Source organism: Trematomus bernacchii, unplaced genomic scaffold, assembly GCF_902827165.1.
Source record: "Trematomus bernacchii unplaced genomic scaffold, fTreBer1.1, whole genome shotgun sequence".
Lineage (NCBI taxonomy): Eukaryota > Metazoa > Chordata > Actinopteri > Perciformes > Nototheniidae > Trematomus > Trematomus bernacchii.
In genome coordinates this window covers 7,255,603-7,278,830 of record NW_022987593.1, presented here as the reverse complement: position 1 = coordinate 7,278,830, position 23,228 = coordinate 7,255,603, and the positions used below count along the sequence as shown (strand labels likewise).

Sequence of the window (23,228 nt, the reverse complement as noted above, 5' to 3'; positions counted from 1 at the left end):
ACTTCTGTGCTTTCCCTTATATCTTAATATCTATCTGCTGTGAAATAGGCTTAATGTGAACACTTCCTTCTTTTTAGGCAAGGCAAGGCAAGGCAAGGCAAGGCAAGGCAAGGCAAGTTTATTTATATAGCACCTTTCAACACAAGGCAATTTAAAGTGCTTTACAAAAATGGAAGACATTAAGAAAATGGCATTTCAAATCAGTCATTAAAAAGAAAAGATAATAAAATAAACATTAAAAGAAAAAAGACATGGATAACGTTTACGTTCTTCCTCTTATAATATGAAGGGTCAAGTTGTCACTGAGGCCTATTTTTGGTGACAGGACAAAAATCGTGTGTGTGTGTGTGTGTGTGTGTGTGTGTGTGTGTGTGTGTGTGTGTGTGTGTGTGTGTGTGTGTGTGTGTGTGTGTGTGTGTGTGTGTGTGTGTGTGTGTGGTGTGTGTGTGTGTGTGTGTGTGTGTGTGTGTGTGTGTGTGTGTGTGTGTGTGTGTGTGTGTGTGTGTGTGTGTGTGTGTGTGTGTGTGTGTGTGTGTGTGTGTGTGTGTGTGTGTGTGTGTGTGTGTGTGTGTGTGTGTGTGTGTGTGTGTGTGTGTGTGTGTGTGTGTGTGTGTGTGTGTGTGTGTGTGTGTGTGTGTGTGTGTGTGTGTGTGTGTGTGTGTGTGTCCTCCAGTCCAGGGGATTTGTGTCCATGCCTCGGGGCGTGTGTAGTGGACAGCTTGCTGCTGGATTGATAGAGTGACGTCAGCACGTCGCTACCTCTCCCCGAGGGCAGGATTAGTCGGGAGCAGCAGAGACAGCGCTCCGGTAATCTCCCGGTGATAAAATGGGGGGAGACGGGCACGTTCGGAACTGCCGGTACCGAGTGATACCGGTGGCCCCCTGACACTCCTGAGGTCTGACTCCTGCATTTGAAGCATGAGGGGTCGCTTCGTGACGCCGCAGCAAACCGACGCGCCCCGGGCAGGTAAACGCAGCAGGTAAGCTGTGGAGAGGCAGGGTGAACTCGTCTCAGGAGGATTTACCTTGGCAGGGTGTCCACAGGCTGCACTGTCTGTCAACAACCAACAACTGTTATTTGTACTGCTTACTGTCTGCCGTGTGTGTGCGTGGAGGTTGGGAGATTATGGGCTGGTTGTTGACAACTTTCTACGTTCCGTGCAAAATTAAAGTGAAAAGAGGCGAGATTTAACTGGTGGTTAATGTTCTATTCTCCATTTTTAAAGCATCTTTGGTGTCACACACATAAACACATACTGAGAGTAGTGGTTAATTCAGCGTACTTTTGGGTACCAGTGATGCAGGGGAGGATCGTGGACCCACTTGAACTCGGTTCATCTGTTGTTGACGAACCGACTGCTGGCAAGGTTAGTGTTTATGACAGATTAGAGGAGACATCATAGCTGCCTGTCAAACTGCTGTAGCTGATAGTGCATCAGAAACTGAATTTAAAGACAAACCAAACACGTGCAAAATAAACAATTTGAAGTAAAAAGTAAAATCGTCAATAAGTGTGGATTTCAAGGTTCATAAGGTTTACTTTTGTGATGTAGAAACACTCAAAACACTCGGGCTAGTGTTCTGGTTCATACTAATCACCCTCTGAATGTCAAAGGCTCGACATGCTTGGGTGTGCGTATCTTTACGCACAAGTTTAAATGTAGTTGAATTGCAATTCATTAATAATCTAACCCTTGATCTTTTTCCATTTATCTCTTTCAAGGACATACATTAGGGGCGAGAGGAAGTGTAAGAGCAGTAAAGGAGTCCTACTATAACCCTCTACCTCTGGGAATTTATGGTTAGGCTGCCACCTACTTGGCACCTGCCTCTTAATCACCAAATAACACCCATTATGGACCGGGTATAAGGGGTGATACTAATGACCACAGGCCATTTTGTAGCCGCCTTGTTAATTTTACAGCTACCGGTTCTTACTGTAAATCCACTGTCTAACGGACCCGTGTGAGTGAAGGTCCAATAACATGTGAAGATCAGTGCGCGCGAGATGAGGAAGGAGCTCCTGAAGTTTATTCATTACATTGGTTAATCCGAATGCATGCGCTTTTGCTGCTGAGTGTGTGTGTGTGAGAGAGTGAGTGAGTGCAAATGAAACGGCAGCAAATGCTCAGTGAATAGAGACAATAAGGAACAAAGAAAGTGTTGGTTCTGCATCACTTAGGTCGAACAGTGCAAGTATTTGGCTGTGTGTGTGTGTGTGTAGGCGGTGAGCTGACTCGGGTTGAGAGAGATAGTACCGGACACGGGAGGGAGAGAGAGGGAAAGGGAGAGAGAAAGAGAAAGAGGTTGCCCTGAGACAGTCAGTCAGTGCTGGTTGGGAATATGCGAGGCGGTTGTTTCTTATGAGCAGCACACACACTTTGCGCTCACAGATCATCCAGTCACCGTCCACTCACCGCGTCCTTCTCTCGTTTCCCCACACAGCAGCCTCACCTGCGAAGCCACAGCTGAGGACAGCAGAGCTCCTCGGCGGACACTTTGCTGACTGACAGACACCGGGACGGACAGACGGACACCTCAGTGAACCTTCACCATGGAGGAGAGCCGGGCAAAGTAACTTCCAGCAGCCCACAGCACCCTCAGCCAGGCTGTCAGAGAGGAGATCCGCTTCACAATGACCCGTTAAATTCCTGCCGCTGATGCTTTCTTTGGAGAGTGGATTGACCATCTCCTAACAGCGGAGGAGACGAGCAGAGAGGCCTTTTTTCATTCTTTCAGTCTTCAGATGGACCGTGTGCCCTCGGCACTGGCAGCTAAGATGCGCTGGATCACGCTGGTGCTTGCCGGCTTGACTTTCTGGGGCAAAGTGACTATCTGTAACTGTTTCGACTACGAGGAGCCAGACTATGATTATTACGAAGAGGAGAGAGCAGAGACCATTGACTACAAAGACCCATGCAAAGCTGGTAAGTCCTGCAATTACTCAGTTTTTAGTTTTTTTAGGATAATCTGTTAATAACCTATAAGTATTTTTACGCGCCTGGTCGCTGTGATCCAATCCCTCTCACGCGCGTTTAAGCAATGACAACGAGTTTGTGTGCATGTATATGTGTCTGTGAATTGGTCCAAATGTCCCCATTTTCCCACGATTCATAACCGACCGTTATGATCCCTTGGTGGTGCCACGTGCAGTCCGGTGACTGTCCCGCTATGAGCTCGTCTCCACCTGAAATGCGCATGCATCACCTGTAGGCAGCATTCCATTTCTGACCGAAATGTCTTTGCATATATCAATTCTCTGCACGAGTTTGTGTGTGTTTGTGCATGACTCCAGATGTTACATCAACCATCAGATGAGAAACAGCTGGACCCAACTACACCAAAACAGCGCTGATGCACGCTCGATATGTTTTTCTGTGAACGAACAGATACAAACACAATGATACCATTTTTGTTGGACCTTTAGAGTCCCTGAACGAGAGTGTATGTTTTAGTCTCGTGTGTTTGTGTAGTGAAAGAAGGAGCATCCATTCACAGTGATCATGAATTACTTTTTTCAATTATGTAAGAGTTCACATATTAAATATAAGTTTTCTGCAGCAGATTATAGACATTTGATTTGTGTGTGTGTGTGTCATGTCTGGTGTCTTTGTTGGCTTTACCAAAATGAACTAATTTGATAACACAAAGCTGGGGATTCACTTAGGACTTCTGTGCACTCCCTTCTAAGATATCTGTCTCTTCATCTTTCTCTTACGCTATCATTTATGTCCTTCATGTTCAGTTTTTGTCGGGGTCCAGTCCATGTTTTTCAAAATGTCATAGATCTGTACATGATTTAAAACACATTTTCATTAAGCTAAATATCCTACAATACTCATCATATAACAATATCTAACATTGTTATAGTCATAACAATTAAGCGTATTGCAGATGTTAAAATATATGATCCAAAAAAGACAAAGACCTTGAACACGCAATGCTCTATCGCCAACCCTATATCTGATTTCACCTTGCCCTTCATGTTTTTGTGTGTTTAGGTTTACAGACATGTGTCGATCACCTTTTTAACACTATCTGACTGTCACCACTCACACTATGTAGCAAAGCTCAATGGCCACTATAAATGATTGTTGCACGATAATCCTCTAACAGCACCAGCATCATTCCCTTTGAGCAGTTGGAGAAATCTGAGCGTCTCCTCTCTTGTTGTAAGGGAGATGTGAGAGACGGTGTTGCATCTTCATGGTTAACATGCTTGCTTTGGTTACAGCTGTGTGTGTGTGTGTGTGTGTGTGTGTGTGTGTGTGTGTGTGTGTGTGTGTGTGTGTGTGTGTGTGTGTGTGTGTGTGTGTGTGTGTGTGTGTGTGTGTGTGTGTGTGTGTGTGTGTGTGTGTGTGTGTGTGTGTGTGTGTGTGTGTGTGTGTGTGTGTGTGTGTGTGTGTGTGTGTGTGTGTGTGTGTGTGTGTGTGTGTGTGTGTGTGTGTGTGTGTGTGTGTGTGTGTGTGTGTGTGTGTCAATGGCTTTTTTAAAGCGCTAATGTTGTCTGTGATGACATATTGAACTGATAAGAACTCAAACTAGAACACTGCATTTACACGCCGACCAACACACATTCCTCACATACCAAATACACAAACCTGGAAACCCTGGACACTGGCCAGTGTTTGTGTGCGCTTTTATGTTACACTGATCTCTGTGTGAGTGATTTTATGTTGATACTGCAATCCCATGACTTTGTGGGTTTTAGTTGTGCGGAGTCCTGACCGTGTGTTTGGATTGAAGCCCGGCAGGTTACAGGGAGACAGTCAGTCTACATATCATATGTTTGAGTAACTGAGCGGCTCTTGTAGGTTAAAATAACTGAGGTGGAAAACCCAGGTAGTGTTTTTATTTGCTGGAAATATCAGTGTACATAAAGAATGTTTTCATACTTTCATGCTTAGATTTCTCACAGCAATTGACCACACAGTATCTGGTTTCCTCTAAACCTCTCCATTTCTGTTTCTTTCTATGAAATCTTGTGACATGTTTTACCAAATCTTTACATTTTTTACGTTATTTTGATGGCCTTTTTTTCGCTTTCATAGGATACATGAAATTCAGCGCAACCAATAGCATGAGAAGGATAGGCTAGGGGGCAGCATGCGGAAAATGTCCCTGTCTAGACTTGGACTGGGAAAATCAGATTAACATGGTATGCATGTTGTGTTCAGATTAAGAGCAAATCAAATGTTAACCTTGCTTTATTCATGCCAAATAGACTGCTCAAGTGCAACCAAGGGTCAGAATGGACATTTTTGTATAGCTGTCATTCACATGTATGTGTGAAGAATTAAAAACTTGTATTAAAAAACTCCCCATTTTGCTCCTGTCCCTTCAGATGAATCATTAGCCATACACCTCAGGATAGCCTTAAATGTTTTCCCAAGTTGAAACAGTTTCAAATTTAGCATATCTTTACATGACAGGAAATTATTTTTGCTTATGAATATATTGCAAAATGTAGAAATAGAAATTCAAGAGTCACTGATTCTATATTCACATATCACATACATTGTTTTTTTTCTCAATTTTATATCATTGTAGTAAAAATATCTTTTACACAACCACATTCCCACTGCCTACACAAGAGGAATAAATGTGTCCTCTCAATATCTACATATACAAACATACATATTTGCACATAAATCTCACACATCTACATACATAGAGACAGAATTGCACTAGTGTGAGTCTACACATGTGCATGCAAGTTTACAGTATGCTTTTGCACATGCACATCCATCCAGAAATTGGGAAAAAAATCAACAGATTAATTGATAATAAAGACGATTGTTTGATACCCCCTTAGCTCGGACCCATGTTGTGTTGAGTGTGTATAGAGTTGGTGTCGGTGTGATTCTGTGTGTGTGCAGCTTGTAAGAAGTGGAAGCCGCTCATTCCAGGCCTGACCCTGTGGCATCGGTCTGAGTGGTTGGTATTCCGCCTCCTGTTTTTGCTGGGAAAACACAAGGGGAATATTTGGCTGTCTGCTTATCTCCTCCGAGTCCCGCACTGGTAGACAGGAGAACACACACTTCCAGGCCTTTGTGAAGTGATTTCCCTACGCGAACACACACACATGCATACAGACGCACACACTCAATACACACACACACATAGAGCTCCCTCCATTCACCCGCGCTTATCTCTTCCTGGTTGTCTGCATCCTGCTACTCAGCTGGAGATGACACACACACGTGCACGCACACACACACTCGTACGGGCGTGCGAGAGCCCCCACGCTCACTCAAGAGTCATTCATGCTTCCTTCCAAATCACTGTTCTCATAAAATGCTCACACAAACGGAGCGAAAGCTAAACAAACCTCGATGTCCGAGTGAAACTGCGGGTCATTTCTTCAGGAGTGACCCAGGAGACTAACTGCCTGTTCTTCAAATACAATAGTGGTGTATCGCAGGACTGTGCAGCAGTATAGTACAATACATAGAGTACATTTTCTCATGGGCGTCTCAACTTAGATATTACAGTACAGGAATTACAATAAGAGTTTGTGCTGCAACAAGGGTGGAAACAAAACAAAACAAAGCAACAATGCCGCTTGCATGAAGTCATTTATACTCAAATCCTGCAGTGAGGAAATCTTATTTGCTCCTCTCCACACAGGGATTGGAGAGCCGAGACAGGTAGAAGAGTTGGTTGAAATATATAGGGCCAAGATCATGAGCACTTAAGGAATAGTTACATCACAGTTTCCATGTGGAGCTTGAACAACCAGGACCTTCCACTTGAAGCACGATCTCCGCCCCACTGCCCACATGAAGAAGTTCTTATGAAAATGGCTTTGTTGTTGAGATAACTACCAGCTGCTGGATGTGTAGGAAAGTAAATCACATGTTGTCAATGAATTTGTTTTCAGTTACTTACTAAGCGATGTAAGAGTGATTTATATCATAACTTTTTCTGTGTGGTCGCTTGGTTTTTAGTTGGAGTCGCTCCAACATTTGTAGTTTCTGGGGTCTTCACCATGACAATTAAGTGGGTTTGAAAGTCACCAAAGGTTCATCATATTTTTACAAATACATATTTGCTTTAGTTTGGTTGGATATTGTTTCTTTGTAATTGCTGCGTGAATTATCCACAAAGAGCAAATGTAACGACTGTATAGACATTTGTTGTTTCTTCATAAGTCCAAGAAAGAAATCAAGAGTCCATTTCGGTTGTACATTATAGCACTGTTCACATGTTCTTTGCACTGAGAGCACCCATTCACAAAAGTGAATGGCTCTGAGGTATAATGTCTGTGAGCTTCTGATAATTTTAAAACAGAAAAGCAACTTAAAGCAAGCTATAGACACTCAACACTCAATGCTCTGATTTTTATCGGGATTCAGGCGACTGCAGGTGTTTATTTGGCCGTTTTCATATAAGCTCAACAAACACTGTACCCTATCAGTGCATCAGGTGTATCTAAATAGCTTGCTCTGAGTGTGCCTGTGTGAAGTGTTTGTGTGCTTTTGAGTTTTTCAATCATAGAGTGAAGCCCACCATGTCGTGACAGTAAGCTGCAGCTACTGTTCACCCCTTCCCCCATTCCTCAGTAGGAAGGAAACTAGAGCAATGTGTGTATGTGTGTGTTTGACACTGAGGCTGCATTGTGTGTGTGAGCGAGAGGACGAGCGGTCTCACTCATATAATATTAAACAGGATTTTCCCGAGCACAGCGCTCCTGCCACTGAGCTTCCGAAGTCCTCTTCAGGATTCCCGCCTCAGCACAAACTCGGCGTCCGCGCTGAGAGCCCACTGTTTGTTTTGGAGCGTCATTGTTCCGGAGCTGCAGAAGCCATGAGTCAGCGCCGCCGTCACTCCGCCCACCTGCCACGATTTGCTCAATTATTAAATGTCTGCCTGCTTTTATGTCACCTAGCTTCCCTGATGGTATTTATAGCAGCAAAATCATTCGCATACACCTATTATTCGCTAGGAGAAAGCCACCTTTTTAGAGTCAAACTTTTTAGATGTTCCTTGGATTGTAGGAACCCAGTTGTGGTCACAGCTGGAGCCCCCCCTAATAATGAGTTGACATTTGCTGTAAATCTCCAGCTCCTTAAAGCAAGGCACCAGCTGCACACAGCTGATCATTTTACCTTTCATATTGCCTAATTTCTTGTCATTTGATTCATTGCTATAGTATAACATATAATTGATTGCCTCTTTCAAAACTGTTCTACACTTCTAGACCTGAAGCTAAGCCAGCTGTGTCAAATCATTCCATTTACGTGATTTATTTCTGTAGGTCTGAAAAACTCATTAGCCTATATACTGTAACACTGAAAAAAACCGTTACATTAAACATCAAAGAAAACAGTTGTTTAATGAGTGAAGCAGTTGGGCCTTAACAGACTAAAAGACATAAAGAGCGGGACTAGCCACTATCCTCATTAAAAATAAAAAAAAACCCTGCCTTCTGTTAAACATCTTTCGTTTTATGTAAGAGCGTGTAACCTTCCGGCCCCTGGGTGCACACCCTGGACCCCCTGATGGTTAAACCGGGTCATGATCTTGTCTCGTCACTATGTCTAGCCAAACCCATGACCAGCTTGAGAGGAATCTCTGTGTCACATAATGTGATTAGGAGACTACACCAACTGAGTGTGTCCGTGTGTGTTTGTTTTTGTGTCTCTGTCATATGATATAGTGTCCTTTTGTCTCATACCGAACATTTCTTTGCCTTTTATCCCTTTCAGTTTATGTGGTGGAGCGCTCTTTAAGTGTGCATTCTTTTGAAGTTGCAGATGTTCCTTTCTGCTGAATATTATAATTATCTACATTTTAGATTCAGTTACAGTACATTGTAGCAGACACACAGACTGTTTGGAAAAGAAACTCAATAACCTTTTATTAAAAAAAAATCATTGTCTCTTTTGCCTTACAAGTAATTGTAATTTAAATGTGACTTACATATTTTAACCACCGCTGGCACTCACTTTTTGTCTTTGTGTTTTCGTGAAACACCACACACAGCTTTCATATTCATAGAGATTCATATAAAAAAAATGAAAAGATAAATAGTTCTCCTCGACAACTGACAGTATGTCCTTGTTAATTGGATGTGTTTATGATCAGTCTGGGCTTTATTTCCAGGTCGTTTCAGATGTACAGTGGTTCGCCTCGCTGCTCTGCCATCTGTTTTTAGCTGCGTTCATGCTCGAAGAAACTTTCCTTCCTAATCTGTAGACAAACACACACACACACACACACACACACACACACACACACACACACACACACACTGCGCTGGAGATACACAGGGATGTGTCAGTGTGAAGGTGTGCTATTGGGTCTTTGTCAGCATCTAGGAATGTGTTTTAAGACCGCAACAACATATGATTAGTGTGTTTGTGTGTCAGGGTTAAACTATGACATCACGCAAACATTATCCTGAACTCTGCAGATGCACAATAAACATCTGGTAAAGGAAACAGTGAAGCTTAACCTGCTGGACGATAGAAAAGTTTGCAACTATCATGGTTTCAAACTAGTTTTCTTTTTCAGTCTTACATGAACACAAACACACACACACACACCATTTATGTCATGGCAATTTCATTTTATGTCACAGAGGTTTCTCTCTGTGCACTAGGGTGCGGGTGTGAACTTAAACTTGGACTAAGTTTGTACATTTCTAAGCAATGACACCACAGACTCCTCGCTCCACATTGCAGCACCTTACATGCTCCAATTGGCCCTTTGTTATTCCATTTTAAATACTCACAATCAAAACTACAAGTCATAATCTCAATTTAAAGTCCTTCTCAAAGTGATGCTTTGTAGTTGGCCACACGATGGAGGCTATGGTTAACTTTGTCCTGAACTGGTTATGGTTTCCAGCAGAGACAAACATCAAAACATCCCAAGAAACTTCTCAAACCAGTCCTACCCTGTAGCATAAAACCAGCACAGGTGATAAACGCCACATTGAATGATTCCACATTGCACAATTGACGTTCAATGACAACATACAATGCAGATGTAGCGAGGTGGAAAGTAAGGATGTGAAGGGTAGGGGAGTGAATCTGACTTTGGAGCCTTTCCCTAAACGTCAGCATATCTTAACTATAGTTGATTTGCTGTAACCATGATGTTTTCTGTATGAAAAACACGTTGGAAAAACCTTTTATTAGATGTAAAAAACAAGAGAGTTTGGAAGAGTTGGCCAATGTTGACATTTCCATTTGTTTGTAGTGTTATATTATCCTGTAATGTTAATATATCTCGTAAAGCTATAATTCTGCCCAAACATGACATAAACAGGGCTTTCATTCGACCCTAATGATAATCCTGCATGCATTGGCTCATTGGCCTGATGCTGCACTTTCTATAATAAAAAAAGAAAGAAAGTTTGAATAGGAGTTAAATACAAAGTCACCATCATAAACATAGTGAAGGTGATTCAGATTCAGATACAGTTATTGGTTAAGTGAGTTTTCCAGTAGTCAGACAAGTGAATGAGTCGGAGCCAGGTTTGGCAGGGAAAGCTTGAAAAGGCGGTTGATTAATAATCGGGGAAATGTCAATGAATGCTGACAAAGGCGATTCTAGATATCGTGTTATGTCTAAACAACGACCCAACAAGACTTTAGTGATAAAACAGAGTAACAATAGTTGCCAATTTTCTGCCAAATCGATTATTAAGTGTCAGGAGGAGACATTAACAGTGTACTCAATTTGGCAATATTCTGACATAGATCTGGCAGGCTTTGAATGGCACTATAATGGTCTACTCAGCTCTGTAGTATGATGCGGTTCTTGTTTCGCTGTACAGTTTTTAGACCTTCAGTTTTGTAACCTTGCCCCATTTGAACAATGTCAACGTCCAGTGATTTCAAACTGCAGCACCTGTTGTTGCTCACAAAGGGTTAATGTGGATCAAACAATTACTTTTGGAGAAAATCCTCTAACAGGGCCGGGATTATCTGTTTTAATATTACTCTACATTCACAAGCACAGCTATATACGGTCTAATAATGACACAAGTGGGAACACACACACACACACACACACACACACACACACACACACACACACACACACACACACACACACACACACACACACACACATACATCTGAGCCCACCTAGAGTGTGACCTTATATTTGCTTAATGAGGAGCTTAGTGAGATGTGTGTGTGTATGTGTTATATACACCCCAGTGAGTACAGCATGAGTGCATAACTCAGCAGTGCATAAGTCTCTGCTGCATTGTGCTGTGGTGTTTGTAAAATGTCAAAGGAACAAATTAATCTGTTCAAATTAAATCCTCTCTTAATCACACACGCGTACACAACACACACGTACACAACACACACCGTGTAATTTAGTCTCTGCTTGTAACCCATCCCAGTATTAGGAGCTGACAACTACTCCAGAGCGCCGGGGAGCAGTACGGTGCTTTGCTCAAAGCCAACTCGGTACTGCCCAGGAGGTTAAAGGTCCACACTTGAACTGACGACCCTGTAGGATAAAACAAAACATAAAATTCAAGCAGGAGATAATTTCTTTTGTATAAAAGTCACTTTAATAAATCAAATAAAACTTAACTTGAACTAAAGCCTTAAAAAAATGCAATTCTGGGCCGTTATTTAGCTCACCTGGTAGACCACACACTGGGGCTCACAGATTTGAATCCGACCCGAGGATAATTTACATTTGTCAATCCCTTTGTCTCCCCCTTTTCAACTCTCTCTCCGATAGTGAACCAAATGAATACCACCGTCCCCAATATTGTTTGACTTAGTTTATTAAAGCATCGTTACATTTATTAAAATTAAGGGTTACTGTCTTATCCTATAAACTTGTACAGTACTACAGTATGTTTTTCAGGTGAATATTATGTTTTAGTGGATGTTGTTTGCATTATTGAACATGTTAGTATTTCTGCTCTCACAAAGACACAGTAGTAGGTTTGACATTTGTAAGCAGGCTGCAGAGTCAACTTGCACAAAGCAAGAGAGAAAGAGAAGTTGATCAATACAACAAAATACGATCCGCCTGCTCTCTAAACAGCCACCATGTTGGGAGCTGCTGGATGCATGTGAGGGAAGTCTGCCTCTCTGTGTGTGTGTGTGTGTGTGTGTGTGTGTGTGTGTGTGTGTGTGTGTGTGTGTGTGTGTGTGTGTGTGTGTGTGTGTGTGTGTGTGTGTGTGTGTGTGTGTGTGTGTGTGTGTGTGTGTGTGTGTGTGTGTGTGTGTGTGTGTGTGTGTGTGTGTGTGTGTGTGTGTGTGTGTGTGTGTGTGTGTGTGTGTGTGTGTGTGTGTGTGTGTGTGTGTGTGTGTGTGTGTGTGTGTGTGTGTGTGTGTGTGTGTGTGTGTGTGTGTGTGTGTGTGTGTGGGTTGCTGCAGTGCCCCTGCTGAAGGGCGAACAGTAAGGCCCTGGTCAGCATGATGTAGGTCTCCTGAGATGTCCTGGGGTTTTTGGATCAATACCTTTGCTCCTGCATCTCCCTGCCTCACTGTCCTCACCCCTCCTCACCCACTGGCTTGACTTTGGGCTATTTATGGTATCTCTATGGATTAACAAGACCCCAACAATCAATGGGCCAAACTTACTATCACTGTACACTCCCTCCTATATCTCGCTTTGTACCTCTGCTTGTGTCAGCTCCTTTTCTCTGGAAAACTTTGAGTCCTTGTAGTTTCTCGTGTTGTCCTGAAACAGCTGAAATTACTGGGAGTGTAATGTCACATACACACAGTCAGCCGAACAGAAACAAAAGCAAGGGGAATATCATTTCTAATGCAGATGCAACCTAATACGGTCTATGTTCATATGAGAATTCACACAGATAATGATTTTTTCCTGCTGACGTGGGAGTCTCTCTTAGTGAACCCATTCTGGGTCTCGCTATGACTCCACCACAGTTTGCAGTAAATAGGAGTGTCAGTAGAAATGTTGTCACCCACAGGGCAATTGGTACCAGCGCCTGTTCAGACCACATCATAGCACAAGCCATGGTGTAATTGGGTTATTTTTGGGTCTTTATAGGGTAAAGCTTTTAACAATCAAATAAAACCTTTTTTTTTTAATAGACGTCAAGTTCAAACGCTTTACTTTTCAACCACCAACTCACTAAATGCAGCCTTTTTAGTTAAAAAAAAAAACACCCAAGGGGAAGATAATTTATGGTACTATAACGTTTCTTGTATCTGCAAATGTTAATATAGTGTTAATATTTATTTTCCAGACATTACTAATCGAACAATAAATGACAAGAAATAATGTTACAGTTTTCTGTCTTGAACCGTCTTTGATAACTCTATCTGTATCAGATGTGTGATGATTTACTGGTTTATAAAATGACAGAAACATGTTTGTCATGTCCATGTATCAGCAGCAGGAACCTGTACATGAATCTGTGTGTACTTGTACTCTGATTCCGACAAACAAGGCGCTGAAGATAATGAGAAAATACTAGGGTTGGGTATTTAAAAAAAAACATTATAATTACCTGTCCCCTGACAGCAACAGAATAATTCATTTTGTTCTAGTTGAATGAAATGCCACCAACACCAAAAGCCAAACATTTTGGTGGCACCACTGAAACGTCCACTTGGTGAAAAGCAATGGAAAAATATCAAATGCACATGAACATTTGACTGGAGAAGTTTTGATACTAAAAAAACCTGACTGATAGTGTGTTTAACAAACTTAAACTAGCTTTATTAAATGTCAGGTCTTTGGCAGGAAAAACATTTTTAATCAATGATTTTATCACTGAGCACAATCTCGATTTTATGTTCTTAACAGAAACTTGGATTGAACAAAATACCAGTGCAGCTGTTCTTATCGAATCAACACCTCCCAACTTCAGTTTTATGAGTCAGGAAAGAATGCATAAGAAAGGAGGTGGAGTTGCTATTCTGTTCAATGATTCCCTTCAATGCAGGAAGACATCTTATGGGAACTTTGCTTCTTTTGAATATGTGGCCCTTCAGCTGAAATGCTCCTCTCGAGCTCTGTTCCTAAATATCTATAGACTACCCAAATACTGTGCAAGCTTTTTTGATGATTTTACCGAGTTGCTGTCTATAGTGTGTATTGACTTTGACCATCTAGTCATTGTTGGTGATTTTAACATCCATGTTGACAACCCCCAGGACAGAGGGGCTAAAGAACTGTTTTGTGTTCTTGATAGCTATGGACTGACTCAGCATGTGGCGGAGCCCACGCACAATAAGGAGCACACTCTGGACTTAATTATCTCAAAGGGTCTGAATATCTCAAAGGTTGTGGTGACTGATGTTGCACTCTCTGATCATTCCTGTGTTTTCTTTGAGAGCTCTATTTCTGTTCACAAAAATGTTCAAAAAAGAGGTAACCACAAAACGATATTTAACTGAAAATACTAGGGAAATGTTTACTCAGAATTTTTCTTCCACACTTGCCCCTGCTAACATCTCAGTAAATGATCTAGTAGATCATTTTAATTCAAAAATTAAAAATGTTATAGATGCCATTGCTCCAACAAAGGTAAAGGAAGTGACTGGGAAGAAAATATCTCCATGGAGAAAGGCCATGACCGTGAGAACAGAAAAAAGAGAGTGTCGAAAAGCTGAACGCAGGTGGCGAAAAACAAATCTCCAGGTTCACTTTGAAATCTATAAAGAGAGACTTGGCCTTTATAATTTGGAATTGAAAAACGCACGACAGTCTTTCTTCTCTGACATCATTACCAAAAACAAAAACAACGCACGTGCCTTGTTTGCTACCGTCGACAGACTAACTAACCCCCCAGTGTCAGTAGCCTCTGAATTTCTATCCACAATGACTTTGCCTCCTTCTTCACTGACAAAATTCAGAAAATCAGACAAGCAGTCAGTGCCTCTGTATCAAGTACAGCAAATGTGTTGTCCCTACAGTATGTCCACCTAATATCAATTCAAACACCATGACACAATTCCATCAGATTATTGATAAAAACCTAGAGGACATTATTCAACTTCTGAAATCCTCCTCCTGCTGCCTTGATATTATTCCAACAGGATTTTTCAAAGATGTTTTTCCTTGCATGGCCTCAGATCTACTTCATATAGTAAACAAATCTCTTCACTCAGGTATTTTTCCACAGGCCCTGAAAACTGCAGTCATTAAACCGCTCTTAAAAAAGAATAATCTAGATGCTTCAGTAATGAACAATTACAGGCCCATATCAAACCTGCCATTTCTAGGTAAAATCATTGAAAAAGTAGTTTTTCAACAGTTGAGTAACTTCTTGCATTTAAATAACTGTTTCGATGTGTTCCAGTCAGGCTTTCGTCCAAACCGCAGCACTGAGACTGCTCTTGTAAAGGTCTTCAATGACATCCACTTAAACACAGACAGTGGCAGAACTTCAGTGTTAGTATTATTAGATCTCAGTGCTGCATTTGACACTGTTGACCACAACATATTACTAGACCGACTGGAAAACTGGGTGGGACTTTCGGAAACAGTTCTAAATTGGTTTGAGTCCTACTTAAAGGACAGAAACAACTTTGTTTCTATAGGTAAATACACATCTGAGTTGACAAATATGACATGTGGGGTACCTCAAGGCTCCATCTTGGGGCCTCTTCTCTTTAACGTCTACATGCTACCACTGGCTCAGATAATGAAGAACAACAAAATAAGTTACCATAGCTATGCGGATGACACACACATTTACGTAACAATTTCACCAGGAGACTATGCTCCAATTCAAACACTGAGTAAGTGCATTGAACAAATCAATGACTGGATGTGTCAGAACTTTCTCCAATTAAACAAAGATAAAACTGAGGTAATGGTTTTTGGAGCCAAGGCAGAACGTATAACAGTTAGCGCTGAGCTTCAGTCTGCAATGTTCAAAACAACAGATAAAGCCAGAAATCTAGGTGTAGTCATGGACTCTGACCTGAGTTTCAACAGTCACATTAAAACAGTTACTAAATCTGCCTACTATCACCTAAAGAACATATCTAGGATTAAAAGATTAATGTCACAGCAGGATTTGGAAAAACTTGTCCATGCTTTTATCTTCAGTAGACTCGACTACTGCAATGGTGTCTTCACAGGTCTCACTAAAAAATCTATTAGAAAGCTTCAGCTGATTCAGAACGCTGCTGCTCGAGTCCTCACTAACACTAAGAAAGTGGATCACATCACTCCTGTTCTGAAGTCTTTACACTGGCTTCCTGTGTGTCAGAGAATAGATTTCAAAATACTGCTGCTGGTTTATAAAGCTTTGAATGGTTTAGGCCCAAAATACATTTCTGATCTACTGCTAAATTATGAACCATCCAGAACTCTCAGGTCATCAGGGACTGGTCAGCTTTCTGTCACCAGAGCCAGAACTAAACATGGAGAAGCAGCGTTCAGTTATTATGCTCCAAATATCTGGAACAAACTCCCAGAAACCTGCAGGTCCGCTGCAACTCTTACTACTTTTAAATCCAGGCTGAAGACTTTTCTTTTTGTCGCCGCTTTTAATTGAACTATTCACATCTTAAACTGCACTGTAACTTTTATCCATATATTTTTTCTTTTAATGTTTATTTTATTATCTTTTCTTTTTAATGACTGATTTTAAATGCCATTTTCTTAATGTCTTTCATTTTTTTGTAAAGCACTTTGAATTGCCTTGTGTTGAAAGGTGCTATATAAATAAACTTGCCTTGCCTTGCCTTGCCTTACTACTTGGACTATTTCGGCCGATACCTATAAAGGTATTAATACCCAGCTTATAAAAAATATCTGTTCAATGTCCTCAGCTGAATTACAAAATGACAAATATCAATCAGATATTGCCATTACTGAGCAACATGGCAATATTTTTAAGGTTACTTGTCTTATTATAAAGTAAACGGAATATTTTGGGGGATTAACAGATAGAGAACGTCTTACATAGTATCGTCTACATAATAAATACATATATAGTAATAGATACATATGATTTAAATTGGCTGTACCCTTTGGATCAGATATTGTCCTCATGTAACCAACAAACTGTATCATAGAGCACAATTTAGCAGCGCACTCTCCCAGTCTTTATCTGATATAGTGATTTTTAAACCATCTGTGGTCATTGTGGTTTGCGCTTCACTTTAACAATAGTTCGGAGTCGAGCACAATGGCACCCTGACCCCCCGTTTCCTTTAGTGGCTATCCTGATTAGCCAAGTGACATGTTTCTCCCATGCCATTGTTAATGTATTAGTGTCAAGAGTCCCTGTGGAGGTCAGTAACTGCGCTCAGCTAATCATTTAGAGATGGTTATCATTCAGTTGTTCATTGTGAGGGGCTGGGAGATGTACTGTAGATATGGAAGGAGAGGGAGAGAAGAAAGAAGGAATCATGTTGTAATGAGTCATAAAGGATGGGAGAGGAAGGTTATTGAGTAAGATGCTGAAGAGAGGAAGGCAGATGAGGCCTTCTGTCGTAACAGGAACGATTATAATGTTGTGAGAAAGGGTTTTCAAAAACTGCTTTATTGTACTGTTTACACACACAACATCACAAACCTGTAATCATGTAATTTAACTCTTGAAATTTGAAATACTGCGATACACATTGTTTGTTTGCTTTATTCTGAACAAACATTTAGACCAAACATTTTTAAAGGATTTCTAAAAGAGATGCAATTGTAGCTCTGTTAAACACAAACAGAAAATGTATAAACAGTAAATGTATTAAGGTACATTAGAAAACAGTTTTTAAAAGTAGCACTAATGAAAGACATAAAAGGAAACCAAGTTTATGTTTACAGGAAGGATACACCGTAACAAAATAATAGTGCAAATGTAGTAGTTCAAAAATAATATTGCAAAATCAATGCGTTTTAATGCTAATTAGTAAAATAATCCAATACGTTGACATTCTCAAATACAAATACACTTTTAAAAAGTCAACACATTTTTTCAAAAGCAACTCTTATTAATGTTTTATTGTTATCTGTTGGAAAACTGTCCCTTTCCTGTAACTCAATAACCAGAGGATTACATTATATTGTGATGACTTCACCTCTATGGATTAAAAAACACCTGATCTACTTCCTGCTATGCGTGTTGTACTTATTTTGCAGCTGATGTGACCCACCACTGCCAGGTACACAAGTACAAACGTATTTACCTTATTAAAGGGTCTTTGAGTTCTGCAGTGCAAGTCTTAACGGGTCAAAACAGTTTGTACTAGAACTGAACTTAAGTGCAAATAAATCCAAGCTATAACAGCTTTAACAACAAAACATGGCATCATTCAGAAAAACACTCTTAAGCGGATCCAATTTCTTTCGAGTCCCGTGATTTGAATTCCCATACGTTGAAGAAAAGTGGTCCGTGTACACAACTGTTCTTATTTTCACAGTGTCTGCACATTCAAACCTGGAAGCTGCCATTGTATAACTACTGTACAGTCTAATTTGATGGCCGTTTATTAACTCTGAAGGAGAAGCAAGTGTTGCTCTTTCACTTTACCTGCTCTGATTGATCCTGAGTCACTTTCTCTTTGTCAACCTCTACTCCTGGTTCCCTTCTTCTTCAATACATGAAGATGAGTAATATCGAAGCCCCTTTTGCAGCATCAGACATGAAAGTAATATTTATTAGACAAATACAAGTAGTAAGTGGGGATGGCTCACTCAACAAAATACCACTTACCTACGTGTACATCTTATTCCCCAACCAATACAACTAAGCCAAAAAAAGACTACTTGAAAAAGACTTTATGATTCAGGTGGCACTTCATGACCAATTTGCAAAGATATCAAAATTAAGGTGTGATTTTGTACCAAACAACGTTATTGTTTCTTTGTAGAATATGAAGGCTGCAGCACCACAATGACTTTTAGTGATTTTGATAACATTTTGATTATATGTTCAGACCTACTTCTTATGATGACAAATATCATTTTTGGACATGTCCTTCAAGTGTGATGTTAGTACTGTATTATCCCGCTGTTGTTTGTGATTATAACAGATGTTTCTCCCTTTACTTCCAGCTGCATTCTGGGGCGACATCGCTTTAGATGAGGAGGACCTGCGCATGTTCCAGATCGACAGGACGATAGACCTCTCACAGCACACACACATGCACACACACTCCCGGCAGGGGCACACGTCTGGTAAGTGGACTCAACATCGCACTCTCACTCAATAATCATCATGTAATCCTCTCTCTCGCATGCTTCCTCTGAAACTCTCTCCCTGATTACCCATCGTAGAGTAAAGCCGCTTCAATAGGAAGAGGACAGAGGCCACCTGAAGATATCAGCGTTTATTGTGCATTGTTTTGATTCTTTGCTCATGTGTGTATCAGGTGGCCTGGAGGAACATGAAATCTCTAAGAAGAAAGGATCTTTATATCTTCTGCTGGAGAGAATACGCAGGTTTGGCTTCGGTAAGGACTGTAAACTTAACTACTCGCTTTTCATGTTCAAGCTAATAAACTTCAAATCCAAAATCCCTAACCTTACATCCAGGCTCTAGCGTGAAGCCTCTGGTTTCCATTATTTTTTATTCAGTATGGAAACCAACTGTTGTGCAGGGACTGAAGGCTTTTAATAGACCCCTAAAAAAAGCTGTTTAAAGGAAGTTTGAATGCACTACCAAGAGGATTTTTGGTTGCCGCTTGCCATTTTAACCATTTCAACTTTGACAAAAGGGGTGATGAAAGTTTCACTGTTATAAAAAAACGTGTATCACGTTTAAATGATCTGCAAGTTGATTGATTTGATGTGATAGTGAAATCATTCAAACTGAATTAAGTAAATTAAGTACTGCACAGAAAGTTGTTTCTTCTTCTGCATTAAAGTCCTTTTGGCTCATTGTTACAAGTGGGACACATACACAAATGTTGGTTTTTCCACTCTAATCTAATATGAATACAGCTTATATCATCATTTAATGGAGAATCTCAAATTTGAACTTTTTGACAGTGAGAAAGTCAGGCACCGATATATCCTTTATTTAACCAGGTAAAAGACTCATTGAGATTAAAATCTCTTTTCCAAGAGTGAACTAGGAATTTTACTATGAAGTAAAGTCTGACCTAAACTCAAATGCATCAGCTTTATAATACATCTGCTTTCAATACTCCGAGTGTTGCTAGATCTCTGACGGTTCAAGTCTGTCTTCTTAAAGCTCTTTGCAAGTGGGCTAACAGCTCACCTCATTCAGTATTTATCATAAACATATTTAAATGAAATGTTTAATAAAACAGTATAATTGCACAGCCACATCTATATCTGTATATGAGTTGTATTACCCTCTGAGCTGAGAACAAACTCTGAAAGGTCACGTATAATAAGACCCAGTGCGATCCAATAATCTTAGAGCTAAATTATAAATCGACATTCATATTAATAGACCAGTCATTTATTCAGTTTGAACACACATAGCAAGATCTTGTTTTTTCTCCTCGCTCTGTTAGACTATCTTCCCAAGAACTTCAGCAGGGGAGCGGCCAATCCGAAGAGCCAAACCGGGAAAGGTGGGAAGATCAGGAAGGTTGTGAAAAGACGTATTCCTCGAGCAGCCACGTCCCGGGCTGAGAGGATATGGCCTGGAGGAGTCATTCCCTACATCATAGGAGGAAACTTCACTGGTAAGCGCCTGAACTGGACTGCTGCCTGTACGCCTCAACTGTAAAATACACACTGACGCGTGATTGTGTGAAAGTAGGATGTGAAATGTGTGTGTTTCAGGTAGTCAGAGGGCCATGTTTAAGCAAGCCATGCGTCACTGGGAGAAACAGACGTGCGTAACTTTCATTGAGAAAACGGATGAGGAAAGCTACATCGTGTTCACCTACAGGCCCTGCGGGTGAGTTTGGTGAATCTCTTTGTGTATGTGTGTGTGTGAGTGTGTGTGTGAGTGTGCACCTAGAGTTCAGTAGTGACCTTGTCACAGCGAGAGACGATACGGTCACTCAACAATGGCTCCACTTTCCTTCCTGTCCTGCTGCTGTTTCCCCATCCCACCAATCACGCTGCTCACTCTAAGTTTTTGTATGTTTGTGCAGTTTTTTGTTCGTACTCTGCAGAAGAGCATTGTTCTGTCGAGTGGCAGCACGATGGGGTCAGAGTGTGTTTGTACAGTTGTGGCTCTTCACTGACTGGCTGAGAGGTTTGAGATGTTAAGGGTTCATCTCTCCGAACTGTCGTTGTGCAGACGGATAAAAGAATAAGACATGTAGAATAGATAAATAAGTTGATAAATTCATAAATTGACAGGCGGTAAATGCACCAATAGCAAATCTGATGGATGATTAATTGAATTCATTTACAAAAACAACATTCACTATTATTTTATACTACTGTCAGTCAAATCATTCGGGATAATCACTGCTTGTTGTACAGAAGAACCAATTTGAAGATTTGTTGCATAATTCTTACCAAATGTACCTATTGCGCTTTTCAGGATTCAGACATATTTGATGAACATTTTTTATTTTGACTTGAAGTGAACAAGGCTGGTCCAACATCTGTATTGTTACTAGTGACAAGAAAAGATTCAATAGCACCAACATATTAATAAATATACATATTAACTGTTAATTGCCAAAATCTTGCCCAAACTGTCTTGCCACATTTGTAGTCTTATTTTCTTACCCTGTTTTTTAATGGAACGGAAAGTCTTTTTTATAAACAAATCTTATCTTTCTCAAATATTATGCCAAGAAAAACCACATCCAAACTTAATTATTGTTTCTTATTGCAACAAACACAATACACAGAGCTTAATTCTATTAGGACTTCTGTGGACTTAACAATAATAGTTAGGCAGAACAGTGTGCAATAATCTGTACGCTAAAATATATTAATATGTTTTGGTTGAACGAAGAAACTGCAGATTGTATTATGTTTACCTTAACATTTCTTGTTTTTTGTAGCACCTCGTATACTTTATTTTTGATGATATATTCTATTTTACTTAAAGAATGGAGGAATCTGCAGAAGTTCATTTTAAAATGTATCTTATTTTTTAAACGTAAATGCCATTTCATTCAATGAGTGAAAGATCAGCGTGTTTTCAGATGATGCCAGTTTTCTCGTCCTCTGTGATTGGCTGGCTGCATCAGAGATTAGACACTTTAATCTGATGTATAAATACCCTGCAGTTTGGATGTGTGACAGAAACAGGCAGACACTGGGAGAGAAAGGAAGAAATATATAAACAATGTTTTATAAAAGAAGCCCAGTACATAGCATGTGGCACCTGTCGTGGGTGAAGTGCTGGTACTAAAGCTGTAAATGCGGGAGGAAAATACCCTATCTACTCCAGTGACTCCTGATCCCTACCCTGCGATCAGCTCGCTGCATAACTTTAATCAGATTTGTTAGCCTGGCACAGATGTCTCGGTTAACCAGAAAAATGTGTGTTTGTGTGAGTGTTCTGTGAGCAGCAATATGTGAATTCTCACAGCTTATTTTTCCCATTTGGTTATGAAACCACAGCGTTATCAAAGCGTTGTATGTAAATAAATCCTGACTCTTTCCCTGTGGTGGACGTAGTATGGGGCAGGAAATCCTGGAAAGACTGTGTGAGTCTGGGTGTGTGTGTGTGTGTGTGTGTGTGTGTGTGTGTGTGTGTGTGTGTGTGTGTGTGTGTGTGTGTGTGTGTGTGTGTGTGTGTGTGTGTGTGTGTGTGTGTGTGTGTGTGTGTGTGTGTGTGTGTGTGTGTGTGTGTGTGTGTGTGTGTGTGTGTGTGTGTGTGTGTGTGTGGGTGTGTGTGTGTGTGTGTGTGTGTGTGTGTGTGTGTGTGTGTGTGTGTGTGTGTGTGTGTGTGTGTGTGTGTGTGTGTGTGTGTGTGTGTGTGTGTGTGTGTGTGTGTGTGTGTGTGTTAAACTGCACTGCTGAAGCTTTTTTCCACTGCCAAATGTGTAGTAAATATCATCCGCCTATCTCCCTGCTATCAACTTCCTACTAATCCTTATTAGGTGTTGTTCCTATGTGGGTCGTCGTGGCAACGGGCCCCAGGCTATCTCCATAGGCAAGAACTGTGACAAGTTTGGCATCGTGGTGCACGAACTGGGTCACGTCATTGGCTTCTGGCACGAGCACACGCGGCCTGACCGTGACGATCACGTGACCATCATTCGAGATAACATACAACCAGGTGAGAATCGGTACCCACGATGCACCTGGGCCTCGGTTAAGAAAACTATAGGGTCAGTAGTTAATTTATTTTACTTGACATTGCCATCACAGTAGCATTTGAATTGGACCTAAAATGTATACGCAAGGACCGGATG

The 23,228-nt window shown here is 40.8% G+C and overlaps 1 protein-coding gene across 1 annotated transcript in view; it reads left to right on the top strand.

Moving 5' to 3' along the window:
• tll1 (tolloid-like 1) overlaps positions 1–23,228 on the top strand; it is a 53,951-nt gene that overhangs the window by 7,084 nt on the left and 23,639 nt on the right. The window contains exons 3-8 of the mRNA XM_034129245.1: positions 2,446–2,927; positions 18,976–19,098; positions 19,293–19,373; positions 20,406–20,579; positions 20,680–20,797; positions 22,914–23,092. Coding sequence (XP_033985136.1) covers positions 2,747–2,927; positions 18,976–19,098; positions 19,293–19,373; positions 20,406–20,579; positions 20,680–20,797; positions 22,914–23,092 — 856 coding nt within the window. The 5' untranslated portion in view covers positions 2,446–2,746. The remainder of the gene's footprint in view (positions 1–2,445; positions 2,928–18,975; positions 19,099–19,292; positions 19,374–20,405; positions 20,580–20,679; positions 20,798–22,913; positions 23,093–23,228) is intronic.